At 36.2% G+C, this 24,940-nt stretch overlaps 1 protein-coding gene across 1 annotated transcript; it reads left to right on the plus strand.

Annotated features, from left to right (window-relative positions):
* Positions 1-142: 142 nt before the first annotated feature.
* FGL1 (fibrinogen like 1) lies at positions 143-22,852 on the plus strand. Its single transcript, XM_049795965.1, has 8 exons — positions 143-219; positions 5,680-5,755; positions 11,382-11,562; positions 14,013-14,172; positions 16,272-16,369; positions 17,322-17,410; positions 17,971-18,158; positions 22,111-22,852. The coding sequence occupies exons 2-8, from the start codon at positions 5,690-5,692 to the stop codon at positions 22,268-22,270; spliced, it is 942 nt and encodes a 313-aa protein (XP_049651922.1). The 5' UTR covers positions 143-219; positions 5,680-5,689; the 3' UTR covers positions 22,271-22,852.
* The last annotated feature ends 2,088 nt before the right edge of the window (positions 22,853-24,940 follow it).

Genomic DNA, 24,940 nt, shown 5'->3' on the forward strand with positions numbered 1-24,940 from the left:
GTGTTAGGCAGAGAATTACTGTCGTCTTCTTATGTTGCAATTTAGTCTTGATAACTGCAACTTCTCGGTAACATTCCTGCCCAGTGACTCATAGCAGATGTAAGCCTCAACTCTACAGAATTTAATAGCAAAAACAATCGCAGCCTGGGAAGGGCTCTGGAATTCTTTGCATCAGCTTAAGAAGATTTAACAACTTTGAGTTCTACCGAGAGGGTAAAGGTAAACATTTTAGGTACCTGTGAGGGAAGAAGGAAGAATTTGGGGTAATTGCTATAGTTATGGTTTAAAAGTAATATGTTTTTGAAGGCCATAAAACTGGTGCAATGTTGCCAATGTTGTATGAATGTTTTAGCAGGATCTAGCTATTTTGCTACTATATCTAGTTAATAAACCTCATATTCAAATCTGTAGTTTCTAAATTTATAATAATGTATGGCTGTATGAATAAGGCTGCTTTTTAAGCCTAAAAGTAGTTCAAATCATGAATTATTGTCCATTTTTCAGATGAGGAAAATGGGGCAATATTTGTAACACTACCTATTGAAAACAAAGCAAAACTTGTGCGTGAGTTTAATCATTAAAATCGGTTTGAATTTTAAGAAAGCAAACAAAATTCTTTCAAGTCCTTGTCTGTTCTTTTGGCAGACTCTCACTTATTATTATTGTAATTATTAGCAATGCAGTTCTTATTGACACTGTACAAACAGAAATAGGCTTCTGAATTCTATCTAGTTTGCTGTCTCCAGAATTCAAGAACAAGAAAACAGGCTGACAGCTCAGAGTTTTCATAGCACAGATTTTCTCCAATGTCATTAAATCTATTTAGTAACTTGTTACAGAAAGACTTGGGAAAACATCAAATTTAGGGGAAATTTGAACATAGGATTGGTTGTCTGAGTAGCCTGTGAAGAAAGCCCAGGCACAGAGAAGGAAAAAAGTACCTTTCTATAATTTTTATTCCGTAGCTTTGGAGAAATCTTTCTGCACAGCTGTGCGAGTGCACATTCCAGGTGTAATCTTTGAATAGTAAATGAGTAATCTCATATGGATAAAATTTCAAGGTTTCACAAAAATTGTCCTTAAACTTCAATTTTATTAAAACAGTGATTTTTTAATATTTTTTTTCAGCTAACTGTTAAGGGCTTGTGCTTTCAACTTGATAATACTACACTAAGTTTCTCTCACTCTATCATGAAGTGTGGTAATTAATCCACATATCTACTGTCTGATCTTAAGATTTTCCTGGAAAGGGACCTCCCCTGCACGAATCTGGGTTTTTGCTTTTGTTAAACCAACACAGGTGTTATCACAAAAGTCTTGGAAGTCTCTCAGCACTTACTAACTCTTTGGATTCACTAGCATCAACAACGCAAAAATATTTGCTAAGTTATGCAATTGTTTTCATCTGAGACATGGATTAAGATTTGTAATTTTTTTTGCCTTTTTTTTTTTTGAGTGAATGTTTTTATTGCATTGTGTGTGAATGTTTATCAGTGGTTGTATTTTCTCTCTGAATTTTAAATTATTTTACCCTCCACGTACATTTCTGGAGAATACATTTTAAATAGTTATATAACAGCCAGGGTAAATATTTAAATGAGTGGATAAATTAGTTTAAGAAACTGCCTTTCAAAGCAGTCTTTCTAGAGCAAGATTTTAAGCTTCCCTTGAACAAAACTTTAGCTTTACATATTACCAAAGACCACGGATGTACATTTTCAGAGAACTGTTACTAATACAACCTTTTCTGAAACTTTTTGTAGAAATGTGGAAAACGAAGTAAACAGTTATTCCAAGACTGAACCTGTTGATTCAGTTAGTGTATGCAAAGCGCTTTGAACATATACAGGCCTTGACCCTATTTACGACTTTTCTTATCACTGTAGAGTTGACCACTCAGTGAATCTCATGTGACTGCAACTGTGGAATCAGATAAACTACAGGAGTTTATACCTGCTGAGAAACTGGCTCAAAGGTACAAGGTACTGCCCCTTCCAGGATCAGCACTGTTCCTTGTCCTCTACCTTGTTTGAGTCTCCCTACTAGGCAGTGACAGAAGCAGAGAAACACCATTAGGTCAGCCATTTCCTTTCAGAGCTTGAGTTTTCATGTCTCTTCCTAGTCTTCTTGACCTTTCTCATTTTGGGAGAGGACAACAGCACAGTCCCCCTACCCCTTGTTCCTACTTCAGGTCCACTCTTCTTTTTCCTGTGTCCTCTCTGTTTCAATGTATTCCCTGTTTCTGACTGACAGGTCTGGTAAATGGAGCTCTTTATACGCCTTTTAATTCTCTTACGACCATAGTGAGCTCATATTGCAAGTGACTACAGGATCAATAATCCATCTTGGGTTTACTGTCCAATATCCTTTCTTAAAAATTAAACTCCTGGATTAAAATATCTTGAGCAATGTATTTAAATCATCACATTTAGAATTTTACTTATGAGACTATTCCTATATTTCAGTATGGCTTTTGAGCATATCTTAGTTCAGTACTAAAGCTGATACATGCAAAGTTGTCTTTCAAGTGCAGCCCTTACAAAGCTTCCCACAGCAGGAACATGCTTTAGAAAGAGGTGCCCTTTAAATAGAAAGGTAACTTCATCTGAAGATGACAAACCAAACCAACTGCACACACTCTATGCTCCACAGCTCTTTGATCCTTTTGTGCAACTTGCTCATAGTAGCTCACACATGCTGTAAGGGACGTGATCTGCCTTGATTGTGCCTGATGGTCGTCTAATTTATTTACTTTTTTTTTACTAACATAAATTTCTCTAAACGGTATGCAATGTTTACTTGATAGTCTTTTTAAAAAAATAAGAATACCATAGTTGTAAAGCTGTGTAACCCTTTTAGGACTAATTGTGGTATTCAGGCATTCACAGTCACTGAAATCATGATAGAACAGTTATAGTAATAGAATATTAAGACTAATGTGAGGGAGAACAGTGTGCTTTTATAATGAAAATAACAGAGAATGAAGCAGAACGGTTAAATAGGAATCTTCTGGTGAAAAAAATATAGTCCCTTCTCTCTTGGAAAACATATTTAAGATACGCATGGAGTTGGGACAGCAATTATCAGAGAGACATGATTTGTAGGTTGGCCAGATAGTTAACGTACTCTTTGGTCACTCCTCTCACAGACAGTGCCATTGCAACAGATGGCAACAGCTGCTTTCAAAACAGTGGTGGCTGCAATAGCCATAATTACTACTGCTGTAAGGTGAAAGTGCATGTTTTATCATGGCAGAAACCTCCAAAATCTAAATTAATAACAGAATTCAATCCTGGCAATTCTTGCAGATTCCCCCCTCCTTTTTTTAAGCCTGAAATTCATAGGATTCACCACTTCAAACAGTAGCAGAACTTCTTGCATTGAATGATAAAGTTTCTAATTCAAATGATATAACATTTATTTGGTAAGCATTAAGAACAACTTACAACTTAAAATTCAGAAATTTTATGGCATAGAAATAACTTAGCCTGAGACCTTCAGTTCACAGTTGTACTCAAGAAACATTTTATAGGTAATTTTTAATGGATTCCTTTGGATTCCTTAGAGATAGATACTAGCTTAGTATAGTGCTTTGCAGCTTAATGGTTGAAGTTGCATATGTCCAAGATGTTTAAAAAAACCTTCTGAGCTGTCTGTAATATGAGTCAGTGGGTACAGAGTACCCTCAACACCTTGTGTCTGCATCAGTCCAGTGCAAGAAGTGGTATAATGAGCTTTATACAGATATACTCAGGTCTTACAACTCTATGCTTTCGAATATGATGCTTTCAAACCAGCAAAACTCAGAACTAAGAATAAAAACAAGCTTCTTACTTAAATAAGATAACTGTAATTTTAAAAATCATCCTAAGTATTTTATAGGTAGGTGTTGAAAACCTGAAATTTGGCTGGGCTATAATTTGTAGTCTGAGGTTGGTGAAAATAAAGTTGGACTCATCCAATTTTACAAGATCTTAAAAACATACTTCACATAAGCGCCTTGCTTATCTTGGTACAGTAAAAAACAGAGTCTGCCAAAGTTCCACTGGTGTTCTATATTAAATCCTGTAGAAACATGAGTGGAAATTTCATAGAATCATAGAATCATTTAGGTTGGAAAAGACCTTCAAGACCATCAAGTCCAACCATCAACCATGCCCACAAAACCATGTCCTGAAGTGCCTTGTCCATGAGCTTTTTTAATACTTCCAGGGATGGTGACTCAACCACTTCCCTGGGCAGCCTGTTCCAATGTCTGACAACCCTTTCAGTAAAGAAATTTTTCCTAATATCTAACCTAAATCTCCCTTGCCACAACTTGAGGCCATTTTCTCTTGTCCTATCTCCAGCCACCTAACAGAAGAGACTGACACCCACCTCGCTATCACCTCCTTTCAGGTAGTTGTAGAGAGCGATAAGGTCTCCCCTCAGCACCCTTTTCTCCAGACTGAACAACCCCAGTTCCCCGAGCAGCTCCTCATAAGACTTGTGCTCCAGGCCCCTCACCGACTTGGTTGCCCTTCTCTGGACACGCTCCAGCACCTCAATGTCTTTCCTGTAGTGAGGGGCCCAAAACTGAACACAGGACTCGAGGTGTGGTCTCACCAGTGCTGAGTACAGGAGAACAATCCATAAACTTGGTGTTTCAATAAGCACGTGCTGACATTGAATCATTAATCTCTATTATAGGTCTCACGCTTTGTCTATCTACAAACGTTTTAACATGTAGTTAGCTGATTTAGTTTAATAAGTAGAAAAAGCAGAGTGGACACATTTTCATTTAAACAGCATTAGCATATGCTAAATGAAAATATTTTAAGTTTAAAAACAAAAAGAAAAATTCCTCAGTTGATAGCTTGCAGCAGTTTACCTAATCAATTTAGAATTGCTTTATGTATAATCTATGTAAATATTTTAGTAATTGGAGGCCTTCATTTCTTATCTGTGAGCCCAAAAGCACACAGCTACCTTACAGAAAATTGTGAGTTATACTGGCTAATGTTTGCAAGGCAGTGAGATACAATGATGATTGTTTTGGTATATAAAATAATTTTCGTATGAAATAATGGGATTTAAAATCCTGTGGGTCATACAGTACAAAATATGCATAGCTATCCATTGAAAGGTGTTATCCTTGTCACTGTTACAATAAAAGCTGATAACTATTATGCATTTTTCCCCAAAATTACTCTATAACAGTAAAATCATCTCCACTCTCTCCTGGCACACAAAAGTTGCACAAATCTTTAGTTCAAGGACAACTAGCCCAATTCAGGTTTAAATTACTTTAAAGTTGGGAGAAAGCTCTCTGTTACATTCAAGAGCCAACAAGGAATATTGCCCTGCTTTTCAGATAATTTTAAAATGCTATTTTGCTTTTGTCATGTTTCACAATAAAATGCATGGGTTAGAATCTTGAATAGCTGACCTAAAATACATGGAAAGCTCTGATATGAAGTGGCCTAAAAGGATAAATTCTTTTTTTACTGGGTTTTGGAGTTATACTTGATCACATTATTTTATACATTTGTAATGAAGCCTAAATATACATTATATTTACAATATGTATGAAAATATTTATAGCTTAAATAGATTCTTTTGAACAAAATTTAGGATGTCAGGTGTAAATATTTAATGTTTAAGTTAACTAGTTATTTCGTTTCTTCCTCTACTTCACAGCTTCCAAAGAATGAAGATTTTGATAATGATTGATTTTGTCCTTGCAGCTAGTTTGATGGATGTCATTGGCAGCTCTGTAAGTTCTAGTAATTAAATTTGCCTATAGAGTTTCTTCAGAATAGTTCATACCTTATCCTCCGTAGTGTTTACAATGTATCTCAGCTACATAGGATGGCAGAACCTTTGATGGAAAAGATTAGAATTCAGAACAAAACTGAAAGACTGGGGAAATAACCTCAAATGATGTTCGGTGGGGACAAGTTTCTGATAAGGAAAGAGGAAACAAATGCATAAATATACAAGGGAAGATAAATGACTGGGCCATAGCACTAAAGAAAGTAATCCAGTCAGTTTGTTACTGGATCCAACATGAAATAGAAGGTAATAGAATATTAAAAAGGTATCATATGATGCATTAACAGGCATGTGGTACAGAAGGCACACAAGAAAATTATACTACTGTTCAGGGGTAATGCTAACTCAGAATAACACCTTTAGTTTTGAGCAGCATACTTACAGAAAGGCAAACCCCAGGAACTCCTAAAGCAGCAGCTGCCACAGTAGTATTTCTCGTCATTGACACTCAGGATGAAGAATGTTTCTATTCTTTTCTACCTTGTTCACTTGCCATATAACTTCATCTCAAATAAGATCCACAGCTTCATATTCTTACTTGTTCTGATGTTACTATAATTCACACTCAGAAACAAAGATCAAAGCTCCTTTACTTTTAGCTCCCAAAACCTTCTGCTATGTATTCTGCCTCTCCAACAAAACCCCTAACACAATCATTGTTACTCCACTGCTTAAAATACTTCTAACCTCACCAGTCCTGTACCATCTATCTTGGCTTTCCTTCCTAGTTTGATATTCAGGTCCTAACTAGGAGGGACCTGGGAGATGATTGAATTGTTGATTCATAATTGCCTAGGTCAAAGTGGTTGCTGAATTTACAACTAGGTGAGCATCACTGTTTGTGGCTTACATTACCTTATGGGAAGCCTTTTGTTCAGATAAGTAACTCTGTAAGGACAGAATAGGAAGCACCTGCCTCTGTAATCACTTCTGCTCAGTGGAGAAAAATATTACTGATTTCTATAGAAGCCTACTGAGAAAAAGGCATTACAATGAAATGCATTTGCTTTCTTTTGATTTTTTTCATTTGGAGTATTATGGGCTTTAGCTGACCCTGTGACCAAAAACTGGGAATATTCTGAAATTTATCTCTAAGTATTCACGTTTTAATCTCATTAAAGCAAAGCACTAATCTCAAAAGAGATTTTTTTGGAGCTCATTTAAATTCTAAAAATACAAGAAATAACACCTCAAGTAAAAAATTTGTATTTTTATAGTTTTCATAAAGCATTCAGAGTCTAATTTATAGCATCAATTTTAATGGAAGGTCACTACCTGCTAAGTAATTCACACAATAATGAAATAAAGATTGTGAATGCACATTAATTGCAGCAGCTGGTTAAGTATGGGACTGCATGTCCAAGAGCAGAGCTGTCAGCACTTATTAGATAATTGCTTCTCAGTGTGTAGTGCAAACAGTTGCTTCACTGAAACAGAGCAGATTATGTTCAGTCTGGTTTCAATCAGTGGGCACTACTGTCCACTGGAGACAGTAACAATAAAATTCACGGGGTTTTTATTATTTCAGCATTGTAATAGTTTAACTTTGGTCCATATCTAACAAAAGGAATAGCAACATGTTGTAGATGCTGATTCTTATAATCCTGAGTTACATTTTGCCTCTATATTACTCTGGCTGTGCATTGATTTAACTCCAATGATTTTAAAAGAGTTATCCTGTGAAAAAGTGTAGTAGTACATTAAAAGAACATTCTGGTAACCTGCAGATCTAAAAGCCACATTGAGCCACCCTGAAGTTACACAGCTAACTTGTGATTGGCCTGTGGGAAAAATAGGTGAAAATAGGAAAAATTCCACATACAAGAATTGTGGTTTTGCTGTCCAGCAGCAAAGTGTAATAGTATTTGTCTGGAGTTGACAGAAAGAGACACCAATGAGGAGGTTGCAGTCAGGAAGAGAAAGCAAAGTATCAGATACCAGTACTTTTCATATGTATGTTACTTTCAAAACTCTATTTCTGCTCAGTCATTTCTTATTGTGTAGCTATTCAGTACGGCTGGTGATTTCTTGATTGTCACTTACTATTTACCAGCACTGTGAGCTTAAATCCTTTTCATCAGGAAATTGCTATGTGTAATGTAGATATATTATTCTTTACCCCATAATGAGTGTATTGTCTGTAAAGCAGATGAGAATCGGCTCAGCGTTTTTAATTTTTATGAATTAATTCACAATTTTTAAGTAAACAAAAAAGAGAAGATTAATTTAAAATGCAAAGTTAAGAACAATATTTAGAGACATAGCCTGTTGCAGGCTTGTGTTTACTTTGATTCAGAGGAAAGGACCTTTTATGGTGGTATCTGAAGTAGTGTCATACTGAATTTAGATACCAAGTCTTTCTAAGGTCCAATAATATTTTTTGAGAAGTTCTGTACTTTTACTATATAATTTAATCACCATAGCAGAATGGCTTTTAACAGTATGAATAGGTGAATTGATAGATACATTTTCACTACATTTGAAAGAAACACACTTAGCTGCCTGTAGTTACCTCTCCTCACACACACAGACTCATGCTCCCACCAGAACTGAAAGCAGTTGTTCGTGGCTCAGACCTTGCCATGTTTTAAAGAGACTACTCACCTGAAGTCTTGCCTATGAAATTGCAAGGGCCTGGTGAGAGGGGCCACCATTTCCAGGATCACCCAGGTCTTTCCTATTGTATTTTACCATGTTCTCAAAGGTACCAAGTTAAGACTGACAAAGGCTAACTTTCTCAATAAACAAAAGCTGTAATAAAACTGGTAAGTGAGGCATGGTGGCTCCTTTATCACTCTTAACTTAATATGATTAGGATTACTATTTGGTCTGACTGTTAACGTGGTTTTTTTTGACAGCTTTACTTCCATAGTTAGCATTAGCTCAGCAGGGTGAGCCTGGAAGATTTTTTTTTTTATGATTTATTCACTCTTTCTCAACCCACCTATGCAGCTTACCAGTTCACCATAATTTTCTGTATGTGCTCAGGACTAGTCTGAGACTTTGCAGAGACCTGTCAAGGAATCCTCTTCTGAATTTCCCAATTCAACTCAGCTTTTGTGAAGGGTTTATATGATGCTGCAGATACAAGTTGAGACAACTGCCTTGGAAAGACTGCATAATAGTAATATGCAACATGTCACACATTACTTAACCAGTGCTTATAGTCAAATAACATCCCTCTAAGCCACTGTAGCAAGTTTGTCTCTGTAAGTGCATGTATTTTAAGTATTTTCTTTTCTCGTTTCGTGCTGAAAGAAAAGGAGGGCTTACTAGGGGTCTCGTATAACTATCAACAACTGAAGAAGATTTTCAAGGGAGTATTCTTAAATAAGATAGGACTCTAGGGATATTAGGTCATTGACTGCTTTGTTTATTCTTCTAAAAATGTTAGCGTTTGGTAAACATGCCTCTTACTTTACAGCTCCTCCTTGTGGCCAAGCATCTTAATGGCCTCTCTGGACCTGGTAGCAAGCAGACAGTTGGAGTCTGCAGACACACCTGCTGTCAAAGCAGCCTGACATGGGCAGCCCAAACTCAGAGAGGCAGGTCAACCTTTTCCCCTCGAACAGGTCACTGACAAACTGCCTAGTCCTGCCACATGTGTATTGCCCATTCTTTTATTCCACCATGACTATTAGATTGCAGTTAAGCATGAATTAAAGCAAGCATCTGATACACTTCAGAAATACTTGAACTAGAGGCCCATATTCAGGATTGTTCTGCAAAGTCTGATCATCAGATTTTTCAGTGTGACTAAATATTGCAGGCCAATGGAACATGATGGCTAGGAATCATTTTACTGAACTCATCGACAATGATTCTTTTATCTTCAAATACTCTTGAATTGTCTCTAGTTCATTTGCTTATCTGTTGAAAATGAATTGCATCCTCTCTAGTGAAAAAGCAAAGGGGCCTGAAACATTTATTTCTATCAGAAATAACTGGTCATAGTCATGTCACAGTTTATATGGATGTTTCTTGACTGTACCAGAAGTTCCTCTGCTTTTTAACTAGTACCACAAATTAATTATGAAAAAAATCTGCATGTAATAGAGTTATAAAATGCAGATTCTAATTAATACTGTTAGTTTCAGTCACAAAGTTTATTCTTGGACTTCTGGTGAATGGTACCACAAGGAAGTCAGAACTGTTTCTGCTGCATAGTAACTTACAGAATGGCATCAGCTTTTCAGATAAAAGAAAAACAAAATCACTGCAGCAAGAAAGTGACAAGAAACTTTTTGGTGGGAGTGTACAGAAAATAGGTGAAGCCTGAGCCTGATACAAGTATGTGGATGCCACTGGAGGTACACATCAGTATGCTATTTCAGATCTCTCTATAGTTCAGTGTGATAGGGCAACATTCTAAGAGATCAGCTTTCCCATATGGATGCCAAATGTTACAGTTCTACATCCTTAGCTCATGTAAATAATGTTGCCCTATGAATAAGGTTGCACCAATTTAGAACTACTGCATATTGGATCTTGCATATCGGATTTCCAAAAAGTTGCCCTCTGATTTTGCTTTTACAGTGCTAGTTGTGCTCCATGCAAGCACCGTAACTGCTGAAGTCTCTTTGCTCATATAAAATTGCTGACACAATGTTACTGATGCAAAACCTCATGTCACATTTGTAAAATGTATCATAAAATCCCAAAGGCTTTTTTCCCCATGTTGAAATCAAATCTGTTTAATACCTATTTGAAACTGTACAGAATGTTTTAATCTAAGCTCCCTAGATTAGGTTGTGTTAATCTAAAACCAATTATTTATTGCTCTGTGTACATTCAGCATGTTTGAATTTGGAACAGTTATTCCAGCTCTCTTGTCGTGTATCCGTATTTGCACCAGGTTTAAATGAGTGCTAGGTATCACCATATCAGAATCGCCACATTTCTCATCCACTCTGCATGGCAAAATTGAGTGTACAAGTCACAGCACAATATTGACTTTAAGTTTTTAACTTTTATTTTTCATGCATATTCACAGCTTCTTAAGGACTATTTATTTTAGCATGCCAAAAATGAGCTTGAAACTTTACAATATTTATGTTGGCAATGTTAAGATTCTTATCATAAGAAGTGTGTAATCTAAAAGCATTTGAAAAGTGCACAATGAAGTTGAAAACTTATCAGTGTAGACTGTATTTCTTTAAAACTCTGGAATTTTAGAACCTTCCCAATGTTAGTAGCAGGCGTCACTAGATAGTAAATCACTGTGCATGACAGGTGATAGAGAACAAGCAATCTTTATGATAGGGTCTGTACTGTAGTGTTTTTCCCTAAAATCCCCTCTGCATCTTTGCAGTGAGACCTGGTAGTTACAGCCACTACAGAGAAGGTCTCTTTGCAAAGCGTGTATATGTTTGGACACTTTGTAATATATGAATTTTCAACAGAGGTAGCAATTGAGGTGGAAGTCAACATAGTGTCCATAGGAAATTGTGATAAAAATGTTTTATTCAAGTTGAATTTTATTTACGGTTTGGTTGGTTGGGTTTTTGTGTCACATGTTAAATGTGACAAAAAAATTATTTTCTAATAAGATATGTTTTCTTCTATAGGATCTACAGAACTGTTTTCAAGAGCAAATACGACTTCAGGGCCAGGTGAGGCTTCTGGAACATCGTGTGAAACAGCAGCAGTTAAAAATTATACAGCTTTTAGAGAAGAAAGAGATTCAGTACAGTGACAGAAGAGATGAAAACAGTGTCATTGACTTGGGAGGAAAAAGACAGTATTCAGGTTAGAAATGAAGCTATTCTTTTCATTTCCATTCATTGTAATGATAACCAGAAGCTTTAGCACAATTGGGCCCATTGACTTATTGTTGTAAAAGCTCACAGAAAATTGTTTGTTTAAAACACAGTGTTCAGCTTTTACCTAGGCGTACTGCTGCAGGGGAAAATGGTTAATGTCACATGGTATAAATCAAATTAGGATTGAAGCGGTTTATTGATTTATTAATAGCACATAAGTAAAAAACAATCAGTGAACAATAAATTCAGAATAAATATCAGCCATAAACCAGATAAAAGCCAGTAATAGACATTTACAAAATGTTAATAAACAGTTAGAGATTTCTAAACAACCTTTGACTAATCTCAAAAAGTTCTAACCCACAGGGTCAGTTCACATTCACACATTTGCAAGGTTGCATGGGTTACAAGCACACACCAACTCTGTTCTAATCTGTAAAGTCCCTGTGCCATCCATATTTACACACATAAGCCTGGCATAATGACATCTGCATCTCACTTTAATAATATTCTGTACGTTGTACCATTTTGACTGAGTTAGGTTCAGCTCAGGACATCACAGCTTCTAAAATACTGCATTTAAGTAATTTTTTGTAATCTCACCAGCATTCTGATGGTGATCCAGTCCCTCTGCAGTGGAAGAAGGCAAAGTGTGTTAGCCCATAGTAGCTGGAATGAGGCTCAAACTCTTAAAATAATAAACCACCATCCAAACCAATAGCTGGATTGAAAATACAATTTGGGGGCCTGATACTTGGATGGTGTTATTTTCTAGTTGTCCAGTGCTACAGAGTCTAAACATATATAATTTTTAATAGCCTAGTTTGAACATACTTGTAGTGTTTATGCTGCTGGAAGAAATCACAACATATAACAAGGCCTCAAATATAATAAAGCACCATTAAAATGAAATTAAAAGCAGTTGTAAGTTTGACTTTAAATTTTAGCTGTATATTTATGTATTCAGCATCATGGAATAGTTTCTTTTTATTATTATGGCTGACTTATTTGTTACTGGAAAAGATTGTTAAACCCACTTTTAGCTGAAAGCTATTTGTCATTTCTTAGCGTGTGCCTCAGTTTATTTTCTTAAAATGTGGTTCTAAATAACAGATCCAAGTTGTTCCAGTTTCTGATGATTTTTTTTTCCGTTATTTTTTCACTTTCCTTGTTGCTTGGAAAATGCTTTTCCCTGTTGATACTTCATTATTTCATTCAAACTGCTGTAGCATTTTAATGTAAACAGAGCTGGATAATTTGGGGTTAGATAGTGAGGGTAAAAATCCACACTACATACACCTGCTAAAAATGAACATATGCTTAAGTGTTTTGTTACCTACTAAGAAAAAAATGGACAAGAAAAGCTATTTTCTATAAGCCAACCAAACATTCTCCAGAAAGACAACTTAGCTGTTATTTAAATCATGTTTTCTATTAGCGTTTATTCAAATCCTGGCATAGCTATTTGTTTTCAGTATAAAGTGTTTATTTTCTATGTGTAATCTTCACTGACACTTTCACTGAGAAGACATACAATAGTTCAGAAAGTTCCAAATTGGCCTGGAAGTTCAGCCAACATATTCATAAATGTTTCAGGGACAATCTCACAGTTAATCAGCCCTACCTTTGCCAGGAAAAACAGAGATGTTGAAAGTTATACGTCTTTCCTGTATGACTGCTTGATGGTAGATTACATATAAACAAAGAACTCCTTTAATTTCTTAACTCCTAGAGGAAAAAAGATAAGATTATACAATTACATTGCTGTTACATTTTCATGAGCTCTGAATTTTGTCATTGCTGTAAATTCTGATTAGTCATTAACACCAATGGAGACAAGACTGTAGATGTTATCAAGCTGAAGTGGTATCATTTTACACATACATTGCACTTTTTGGGGGTAGTCTTCTATATATTTTTGCTACTTTTTGGTACGAGGGACAACAGTATCAGGTCCAGCAATTGTTTCCCTTTTCTAACACTGGTGATTCCATACTCTTGGTTTTGGCAGTTCTCCTGTGGACTTTCTGGACATAGAAGTATATGTTTCAAGTTAAAAGTTACTGTTTGTTTTATATGTAGAGAAGTTATACAATTGTAACAGGATTCTACTGTGGATTATACCATTGTAAATGAAAAGTGACACCACTTAAACCAGAGGAATTATTTTGCTAGTCAAATGAAAACAAAAATGATAGTATTTTATGGTGGAAAAAAGACTCATTTAAAGAAATGTCAAAATAATTACAGCTCCATAAAATTTTAAAGCAACACATATACAAGTAAATGTGCAAAGGTGATAAAAATGTGTTTGCAGAGGTATTTCCTTTGTATTAGCATGGTTCATATGTGACTCTTGTATGACTTGACTTGATTTCTGATTTTGCCAGTAAGTACAGGACTAAAAAAACTGTCCAATGAATGTTTTGTGAACAGATTGTGCAGAAATCTACAATGATGGCCATAAGCAAAGTGGGTTTTATAAGATGAAACCTATCCAGAGTCCTACTGAATTCCTTGCCTTCTGTGACATGTCTGAAGGGGGTGGTTGGACTGTTTTTCAGAGACGTTCTGATGGCAGCCAGAATTTTGATAGGTAGGTACTAGACTTAGTCATTAAAATTGGAAACAAAGTGGAGAAACATTAAACCAGATGGAGCTAAGTTAAATCTTTACTTTAGAATTATATGAATAAGTTGTTATCTCAGAAAAAAAGAAGGAATGGTTATTCTGCGGGACAGCCTCCAGATGAGATACTACTTCTGGCTCTGGCTCTCTTCTGGGAGACATCTCTTCTAGTCTGACAGCTTATGCATTTTACATGAGGATGCTTCAATGTCAAATGCATTAACAATTGTTGGAGCAAGAACTTTTAATGACAAGTAAAGGACTACCTTGTCTTTGCAAAGAGTAAAAATCAAAAAAAAAAAAAAAAAGTAAGCTGTCTGCTTGAACCAAAATACCATCAGCAAGCAAGTATGAGAGAAACCCACCACAGAGTAATTTGTAGCTCATGGTGAAATGCCTCCAGGAAAGATAAGATGGGTGGGAACTTGATGTGTGGACACCTAACATCATTGTCTTTGCCAAGACTCAAGCATTTTTGGGAAATATCCAGAAGAGAAATTTTTGGTGCTGTGAGACTTGAATATAAAACCCCACAAATACTTACAGATATTAGAAGCAACAAGAAGGTTTTTAGGACCTCCACTTTTCCCAATTTGCTTTTCACATATCTGCATCCTTCTGTGGATTTGTGTCTTACCTGTGTTTATAAATACTGTAACTAACTTTACAATACCCTTATGAAATAGAGAAGTGATCCCCAGAGAGGATGAAAAACTGCAATCCAGCCAAGAAAACTTTGCTATTCTTATTTTATAAATTATGGTTAGACAAGCTACAAAAGCAATCTGTAGCAGTTTACAATTGTTACCACCACACACCATCCATTCATCTTCCTTGCCAGAGACTACCAGCTACTTAAGACACAGAGGCTGCTTTCTCTTATGACTGACTGTCCACAGCCTCATACTTTCACCCATTGGTTGAAATACAGTTGCTTCTCATCAGGGAAATAGATCATATTTTTGTCCCTATTAGAACATGTCATGAAACCAAAACCATTGAGAAAGTGTTTCAAAGCTACTGTAGACAGGGAAAAGATTCAATGCTTTCAGTACACACATTAATTCTTGAAACTATGCACCAGTATGAGCTCAAAAATTGTTAGAATCAGTCAATACATCAAAGCTGGAAACGGCTAGCTAATAGCTCAATTTACAAAATTATATATCCAGCTGCAGGAGTCTCACAGCTTAATTGAATCACAGAAAATAAAGAAACAATGCTTGTGATACGCCTATACTTTCACTTAGATCCTCTGGATTTAACCAAGAAAAATGTTTTCACTTTGGGTAAATTGTGCTGTACCAGAGATTGGACTGTGCTAATGTGGTTTTTTTCTGGTCTTAAAATCTGTTAATCTTAAACCACTTTGAATGTACCTCTTAGAGCTATTCTTTCGACTGGGATTCAGTGACCGGTGTAGTGTGGGATTCAGCCTTTCACATATGAGAAATAGAAATAACTCTGTGAAGATCAATAACGTAAATAAGATAATAAAGTCTAAAATATTTGTTTATTAATGTTCTGATATATAATGAACCTACAAAGAGTTCAACAGAGGACTAGAAGATAATCAAGGGCTGGAGCACTTGCCCTATGAGGACAGGCTAAGGCTTGTTCAGCTTGGAGAAGAGATGGTTTCAGAAGAACCTAATAGTAGCCTGCCTGTACCTACAAGGAAGTTACTAAGAAAACAGAGCAATTTGAGTAAACAGGCTTTTCACCCTGGTGTCTGGTGGGAGGATGAGAGACAAAGTACGTAAGCTGAAACAAGAGAGGTTCAGACTGGATATAAAGACAAACATTTTCTCTGTGAGAACAGTGAGCCCGTTGCCCAAAGAGGATGTGCAGCCTCCATCCTTGGAGGTTTTTAAGACCTCACTGGACAAGCCCTGAGCAACCTGGTCTGATCTCATGGCCGAACCTGCCTTGAGCAGGACATTGGATTAGATTACCTCCTGAGGTTCCTTCCAATTTGAATTATTCTGTGAACTATGACTGCATGATAAAATAAACATCCAAGCAAAATTGCTTTTTTGATAAATTAGTAATTTATACTCTTTTCAGAGTCTGGACTGACTATGAAGAAGGCTTTGGAAATTTTGTTTTGACAAATGGTGAATATTGGCTTGGAAATAAAAATCTTCATTATTTGACTAATCAAGGTAAGATTTATATTGTAACAATAGTCTTCTATTGTTTCTGTTTCTTTGCTTTTTCTGGGCCATTTTTTGTTACCCTTTTTGTTAGCATAAATCCTGAGTTCTGTTGTTAGTTTGCATAGACTTGTCCAAGTTTCAGAACAAAACACATTTGAATATATGTTTTCTAACCAAAGGTTCAAAACTGTCATTGGGCCAATGGCATGCAGGGAGCCCCCACAAAACAGGGAACGGTAGCCAAGAGTATACCTTAAAAAAATTGTCTCTACCCATTTCACAGTCAGCATCACTACCAGTCCAGAGTCAGGTAATAAGCTGTACCAATTCATTTAGTCAGGGCTTTACATGACTGCATAGGCTATTACATGAAGGTAAATCTAGGCCTGTCCTGTTGATTAGGCTAGTCTTAGAAAGCTATTTCCATCTTTCTAATAGTCACTCAGTCTAAGATAACTTCTGCTTTGCTGTAGAATGCTGCATATGCAAAACTTACCCATTGACTTAGCCAGCTAATTCATATGGAAATCAGTGCCTCCAGGACATGGTCCTAGTTTAACTCTTTTATCTTTAGAGTATAAAAATCTAGTTTTCTTAGGTGTACGCTTATTGATTGATTCTCACCATCCTTTCATTACCACCTCAAACACCTTACTAAAATATAAATCCTGTAAGGCCATATTTTTTTTTAGGTATTTTTTGTCTACACTTGAAAACCCGTATTGGAATAACTCCAAAATTTTCTAAGATGAATCAGGCGAATAAAGACAATAAATAGCAAGATATGCTTTCATATACATAAAGAAAGAAGATAAAACCCCATAAAATATGCTGTGATGATAGAGATAAGATTCATGATAAAATCATAGTATTTTAATCTTGTACTATAACACTCTGTTCTGAAAAGTAGAGAGATAGGCTAGTTTAACCAAAATAATTTGTATTGTTATTTCTTAAGGGAACTATACTTTAAGAATTGATCTAACTGATTTTGAAGGAGAACGGCGTTTTGCACAATATGAAAGATTCGGAGTTGCAGGTGAAGAGGTAATAAAATACTAAATAATGACTAGGGTTTTTAATGAAAATGTGCATTCTGTAGACAGCTAATAAAAATACAGGTTCCCTAATTTTCATAAAGTTTGTATAGAACCTTATTATCATATTTTCTTTCTTACAAATGCTTGGGTTTTTCAAATATGTAATAATAGTGGTTTACATTGATACGTCACTTTCACACTTTCTGTAAGCTGTATGAATCATTTGGTTTAGCAGCCATGGATAAAAGCAGTTTTTCTATTTTTGTTGATATTAGCAACAATAATGTTACATGATGTTGTGATTTGTTAATACGTACTGCAAACTAATACTGTTTTTATTTTGTCATTTCTACATAAGGTTATTGACAAATTTTACCCCTAGTAAGCATCTTTACACCCCTTCATTATCTGGTACACATTGTTTAAGTGGCATGACACTTCTGAGCATAAAAATAGTAGCAAAAGGAACAGATAAGTTTCCTCTTTGGGGTTTTACTCTCTGACATACTAAAGGTTAAAGACATTTTGGATTAATTTTTTTTTCCCTTTCTTCACATTTTTCATTAGCATTCGTACAAGATGAGTTGTGGTGAATACTCTGGTACAGCTGGTGATTCCCTTACTGGCGGATTTCATCCTGAAGTACAATGGTGGGCTGACCATCGAGGAATGAAATTCAGTACTAGAGACAGGGATAATGACAATTATGAAGGGAACTGTGCTGAAGAGGAGAAGGCTGGCTGGTGGTTTAACAGGTATTTTGATTTTATATCAGTATTGTCAACTATTCTGCTTCATGCATATTCAAACAATAATAACGTATGGTAGAAGATAGGATTGACATTGTTTATTATATTTGCAATCTGACCTTGACCCCTACCAGAGATCTCAGTGCTGGTAAGACTGAAACTCACCTTAGAAGGGACAGCGCCTGCTGCACAGCTCAAGCTGGTCTGTGATAATGGTATTTGCCATAGGCTTTGTCATCTTTGTTACCAGACAGTAAGGAGAAGATAATTCTGCCCCTTTAAGGTAACCAGGTTTTACACAAGTAGTTCACATAGAGTTTGCAGATGTATCCGTGTTGTACTTCATTCTTGCATTTCTCCTGCGTTGCACTAGACCAGATGTGGCAATACTGCAGAGTATCTGACAAGTTAAACTAGTGCTGGGTTATTAAGCCTTATTTTTTTTCACCTCAGTTCACAGCATCTCATTCTTGTTATTCCTTCTATATCAAGAGGGGAAGTGTCCACTCAGTTTCTGTCAGTGAGCATGTCTGGACTGAGGAGAATAATTTTTTAAATAGTGTTCAGTAAAAGAATTTTAAAATCCTACTTACATAAAAAATACCAATTCAAAAAGAAAGGATAAAACTGACTGGTAGCCTTAGCACTGTCTGTAGAGGCAGCTGTGTTCCTTCCCTTAATTAATTAGCTAAATACAGCCATGAAGAGAAACTATGCAATCTAGCTGTATAATAGAGAGGTTTAAAATACAACTCAGGGAAGCATACTAGTCTCTCACTGTGATCTCAGTTCACTTGGCAAGAGCTGCCAGGCTGGATCAACTCCATTGTTTCTCTCTGTTGTGTCATCCTTTGTTTCTGTTTTTTAACTCCTCATTTTCCAAATTCTGTTTCCATCAGTAGTCTGTGACCACCTTAGCTGATGTGATGTAGCTATTAACTCAATGTTTCACAATTAATTATTTATTTTAATACATTTTAATATATTTGCATGGATAGTGGGCCAGCATAATGTTTGAGACATATGGGAAAAAATCACATGTAGAAAAAGATTTTTTTTGCAGTTCTTACGAAAGCTAAGATATAAAAGAGAAAGGCAACTGTGTTGGAGATCCTTTTCCTGTGAAATCAGAACTTTCATGGACTTAAAGGAATATCTAGACCTCAAGTAGCATAAAACTCTGATACCATGCCATGGAGTCATTAAAAGTGAATCACCGATTGCTTTTAGATAACTGCATACATTTTTTGTCTTTTAGAAACATGTTTTTCTTTTTTTTAAACATTGGATTAGTCTGGGCAAAAGAATGACCCCTTTGCGAAACTAGCTGTATGGCAGAACTTGACAGTTATTAATACCTTGTAGTTGGTGCTACATAACTACTAAAGATAGCTGACTCCTACCAGGCTAGTTCCTATTATGGCTGTGTAGCTCAAGCTCTTAAAGTGAAAGCCTATCTGGATAATGAAAATGAGTTACTAATCAGTGTTGTTCAACTGCCTCGCTACTGACTTTTGTTATGTTAAGCCTAACATAAGACTGAGTACTGCAAAATACTATAAAATTTCAGTATCCTTAAATACTACCCAAAAGAACAGTACTGGCAGAGAGAGGAAAGCACTCGGAACACGTATTTGTCATGCACAGATTAGCAAATATAGAAGGAATTAGTGCTCTTGGCTGGTTTTTATAGGAGCTTCCAGCTATGAAGGAATGTTTTATAGCCAGCTTTATGCTATCTGGACTAATGAAATACAGAAACACCCAGATAATATGAATACCAAGGGATGTGACACAAGTGAGGCTACATGGAAGTAGCTCAGATGTAGTTTAAAGCCATTGGTCTTGCTCCAGCTCAGCACTTGTTATCCTGGACTTCTGCAGAAAAATGGCCTCTCTGCATTCTTTTGTAAGCAAAGCTCTAGAAGAGATTTTTCAGCTTGGATGCAAATCCACAGAGCTGGGTTCACTCTGGTACTCACCAAGGTCATAAGCTTTCCTGCTCCAGGGTGTTGCAAAGGTCAGTAGGTTCATAACTGGTAAAAGAAGAGCTAACAAGTCTAGTTGGACATGAGCTTATTCTCTCCCCAGCACTCCCAGTTTTAGTTAAACCATGATCACAGTGGATCTGCCAGGCATCAAGTCGGAGCCACAGGTCTCACTCACTCAGGCTTCCTGCCTGACTGATCATCCTGGAGACAGCATAGCTGCATCCAAGTGGGCCATACTGGAGTCAGTAAGTCCAAGTAGAATTCAAACAGTTCTTTAGGGAACCAACTCCATCTCTCCACATCTGTCATACAGTGAATATATAATTCAGATAAAATGTCCATGGAAAATTGGAAGTTGACTGTACTTCTGAAACTATTGCAGTGCAGGTTTTTTGCTTTAAAAATTAGCCTATCAGAAAGAAAGGAGGAACATAGGCTAACTTTAAGGTGTTTATTGACTTGTGAATAATGAATGTTGCTTCAGAATATCATATCAATAATCACATGCCAGTTGTTTCTTTAGTATGTCCAGTTACTTCAGACAGCATGCAGTCGGTTACAGAATACTGTATATTTTTGCTATTAGTGCCTCCCAGCACTAATTAAGAGTTGTTACTGGCTCATGTTGCTGTTGACAAAAATCACGCTTTGCCTTCTTCTATCAAAGGAAGTAAAAGAAGCAGTTCAGTTGATCTAGATACCTCTTAGCAATCATGATTCTTCTGCTGAAACCTGTATTTTGATTCAAAGTAGACAGAGTGCCTGCTCAATGCAGAATTTGTATGGCTAGAAATATTATGTCAGCTCTGATAGAAGTTTGTCATTCTTAAAAACAAATAACTTTTTATATCTGCAGTTTATACGCTTTCAACCAACACATTACCAAAATCGAGCTTAAAAATTGTAAGCAATAAATAAGCATAAATATATGAGAGTTGTCCTATGAGGCTTTTATCACAGTTTTTATTTCAGTTCTCAAAAACTTGTTAATGAAGTGTAAGCAAAGGCAAAGAGACTAAGATTTGCCAGTAGTAATATCCATAAGGTTCATTTGGACTGTTTTCTGTGTGCATGTTTTCTGAAGTCTGCTTTTGAAATCCATCATGGTGTTCGACAGTTAGATATTAACAGCACTTACAACAAAATACTGAATTGGCAGATAAACCAAGCCAATTCATTTCAATGTCCTGCAGAAGAAACGACCGTTTTGCTCTCCATAGGGTCACATAAGGATCTAAACTTCTTTCTTGTAGAAACCAAATGAGTATCAAGGTTGTGCCAGTCCCTATTCCAGCTTTTTGGGTTTTGCTAGGGTTTGTTTGTTTAACCACTGTATTTATTGAAATGTAACAGCATTTCTGCTTCAGTGTGTTAAAGAAGAAAAAAAAAAAGGACTTTGTACAGTCAAATAAAAAGCCAGCTCGGAGGATCCAGTGAATTGGTGTACATATGTTTAATTAGCTGTCAGATTTCATCTATTTGCAAATAGAAGTCCACAGCTGAATAGGCAAACTGATGGTGGTATTCAGATTTTGTCATATGAAACACCATGTGGGGTAACTGCAAAAGTTAAGAGGAGCTACTCTGGAGCAACAAAAGGCAGAACAGTATTTCTTTTCCAGAGTTTTGCTTGGTGTATGCCCTGCTGCCACACATGACCTGAACAACTCTGGAATACTTCTCCATGGAAACAGATTAGCAGGCAAAACTCAGAGCTAGTAATGTCAGAAAACATGTGGAAAGAACAAAAAGAACTTTTGTTTCAAAGAAGCTAAGAACACTTGCAGTTGTGCCCTAATTAAACTATTATTGTTTAGGTGCACTGAAGTCCACAAATGCAAATTTTTGCAGCTGTCAAACTGGGCCGTTACCAACATGGCAAAATTTTTGACTCACACAGAAACTACAAATGCTTGCAACTTTCCTACAGGGGGCCTTATTTCTGTTTTCCTTTACTTTTCCACCAGGTGTCACTCTGCCAACTTGAACGGTTTGTACTACAAAGGCCCCTATACTGCGAAGACAGACAACGGGATTGTTTGGTACACTTGGCATGGGTGGTGGTATTCTCTGAAATCTGTTGTTATGAAGGTCAGACCAGCAGACTTTCAACCTAATATTGTTTAAGTATTTTATTAAGATGATTTATCTAGTTAATCTTTTAGCAAATCAATCCAAATTAAAACAGATGGGCAGATTTTTCTTCTCATCTATGCATATATAAATGTGGAATAATTCCTCTGCAAGCAGTAGTTTTATGACATGTAAATGAGAAAACAAGCTGGCCTATGAATCTCTAGATACAAATACTAGTGCTAATATGTGCACAGGATTTTTTTAAAAAGGCAGGTGTTCACCTAGGAATAAGGACATCTTCATCAACGTGGAGAGTTTTTGGCTTCTGCAGTGACTGCAAATCCTTTCACTTCTTAGAAAAACAGTATTGTCACTGTGTTGTCTCAAAAATGAAAATTAATTTTACATATTACAACCAAAAAGTATTTAAATACAAGCATAAGGCTGGTTTAATCAGTGGATGGAACATACTTTCTTTGGAATGATTCAAGGCTTTAGAAGTGAGTTGCCTGTAAATTCCTCTGATTTATTTGTTGCATGTGTTGTGTACATAGCATACATAAAAATTAAAAAGAATGAGGCAGGGAACCAAAGGAAGAGAAGGGATGAAGGCTAGAATCAATTGAATCCAGCACAGAGAAGTGGATTGTCTGTTCTTGCTGAAGCATTTCTATGGCTGGTCACATCATTTCTATCTAACATCTTTACATGGTCAGTATTGCCTTTCTTCTTGTTGTTCACCATTTTGCCTTTCTTTTTTTGGTAACACTATTGACACTATTTTGGTAATCTATTGACATTTGGACTTTACCAAAATGCAAAATAACAAAAGCTGCAACTAATGTCAATGTGAGCTCTGCTCTGAACATAGACTATCATAGTGCATGTGTAGAGAGAAGTGTATTGCATGTGCAGCTAAAATCTGGTGGTTTAGAGTTCTTAGTGCTTGACTCCATAAATCTTTACCTTCTTTATGTATCTGTTAGTCTCCACAACTCTCCAAATTCGAATGCCCTGTTCAGTCACTTCAAGGTGGTTCTGCTTCTAAGCCTACTATCTTTTCCTTTTCCTATATCCTTGTCTTGGCTCCCTGGGCTTTCCCCTTTTTCAAGCAGATGCAGATCCACATTTTTCTCGTACAAGAAAGATCATAAGAGAGTCTCTGCCCACCCCTAGGTTTTGTGCCTAGCACCACAATAGACTTTAATAATAAGAATCACTGAGTAGTGATTGCTGCCATGGAGAAGATAGGAGCACTCTCTAGAAAGCTATCTAATGAAATGTAATCCATTTCTGCTAAGCAGATGCAAATGAAGATTTTAAAAAGCACATGGATCTGAGCCAAACTGGGGCACTTTTATTTTCCACCTTTCCTAAAATAATTTTGCTTTTGTGGCTGGATTGCCAGTCTCTCTTCCTCTGTCCAAATACAGTTCTTGAAACTGACAGCCAGTTTCAAGCTTAACATAACTAACTTTTGGCAATCTATCAGTCAATTTATAAATACATTGATATGAATACAGGTCAGCTGCATGATAATTCCCTGCATGGCCATTTTCCCTTCCATTTCCATCCTCCAAACCCAAAAGTTTGGCAAGAATCCTTGAAAGAATTGCATGGAATTAGGGAGGGAGGATGTGTAGAACAACTGGGAGAAAAAAGCGAGGTTCATGTGAAACAATCTCACTCAATAAGATAAATCAGGTTACACCTAAACAAAAAAAAAAAGGGGGCAATTAAGTAGAGAAAAAATGGGATTCAGGCCACTAAAAAGAATGTTACCATGTAAAAATGGTGCTGAAAAAAACCTGCAGTATAGAGTTTTTGAGGTCTCTGTTTTTTGTGGCAATAACAGGTATTCTAGATAACTCAGACTTTTTCTTGATGTATCAGTAGATACTCTGCTAGAGATTTCTAGCCTTTAGCATGTCCCTGTACCTCTGCATGAGAAGACCAGTCTACAACTGCTTATTTGGAACCCTATTTAATCAGTTAAACCAAATTAAATTCTGTATCTGACAGGAAAGCATACCAGCCTATGTGTGTGTATGTATATATGTATATACTTATATACAGATATAAATATTCAGCATTCAGCATTAAAACAGAACATCTGATATGTATTTTTACCCAATTTTATTACAGAATTTAAAATGGGTTCCTGTGTAACTCTATGAGCAGGTCTATTGGTATGGGTCATTCATAATATGGTGGAAGTTTTGGAGTAGTTTAAGAAGATGTTTTAAGTACAGTATTTCCCATCATGATTTTCAAATTCTTTTGCTACTCTAAGAGGAGAAGGATTTAGTTCTTCGCAAAAAACATAGATGATATTATGTACAAATTGTAAAAACACCCTTAGCTTTTCACAGGAAAATGGAAAGATTAGCTCATGTATTTGGAGATTATCAAGACAGATAACATAATTTAAGTAAAAGACGTGGAGGATTTAAATACAGCAAAGCTGGACCTCTAGCACACAAAAATGACTCTTAACATGTACAGATTGTGCTCATGAAATCTGCAGGGGGTTTTTTTTGTTTGCTGCAGCATAAATCCAACCTGTTTACTTGTGAGAACACTAATGAAATCTTTCAGCTGAGTTAGGGTGCTTTTGTCATACTCTGATGTAAAATTTGACTCCCTTTCTCTATTGGAAATAATAAAATGAAGGAGGATCAAATCTTTCTTTGTACATCTTACAATGCATTTGTATGTTTA

Source organism: Accipiter gentilis, chromosome 3 (genome assembly GCF_929443795.1).
Source record: "Accipiter gentilis chromosome 3, bAccGen1.1, whole genome shotgun sequence".
NCBI classification, from domain to species: Eukaryota; Metazoa; Chordata; class Aves; order Accipitriformes; family Accipitridae; genus Astur; species Astur gentilis.

Bases quoted from the DNA above. Each gene is read 5' to 3' on its own strand.
- FGL1 (XM_049795965.1), top strand. From the start codon at position 5,690: ATGAAGATTTTGATAATGATTGATTTTGTCCTTGCAGCTAGTTTGATG. The intron at 11,563-14,012 runs GTTAGAAATGAA...TTTTGTGAACAG, and splicing joins AGGAAAAAGACAGTATTCAG to ATTGTGCAGAAATCTACAAT. The intron at 16,370-17,321 runs GTAAGATTTATA...TTATTTCTTAAG, and splicing joins TCATTATTTGACTAATCAAG to GGAACTATACTTTAAGAATT.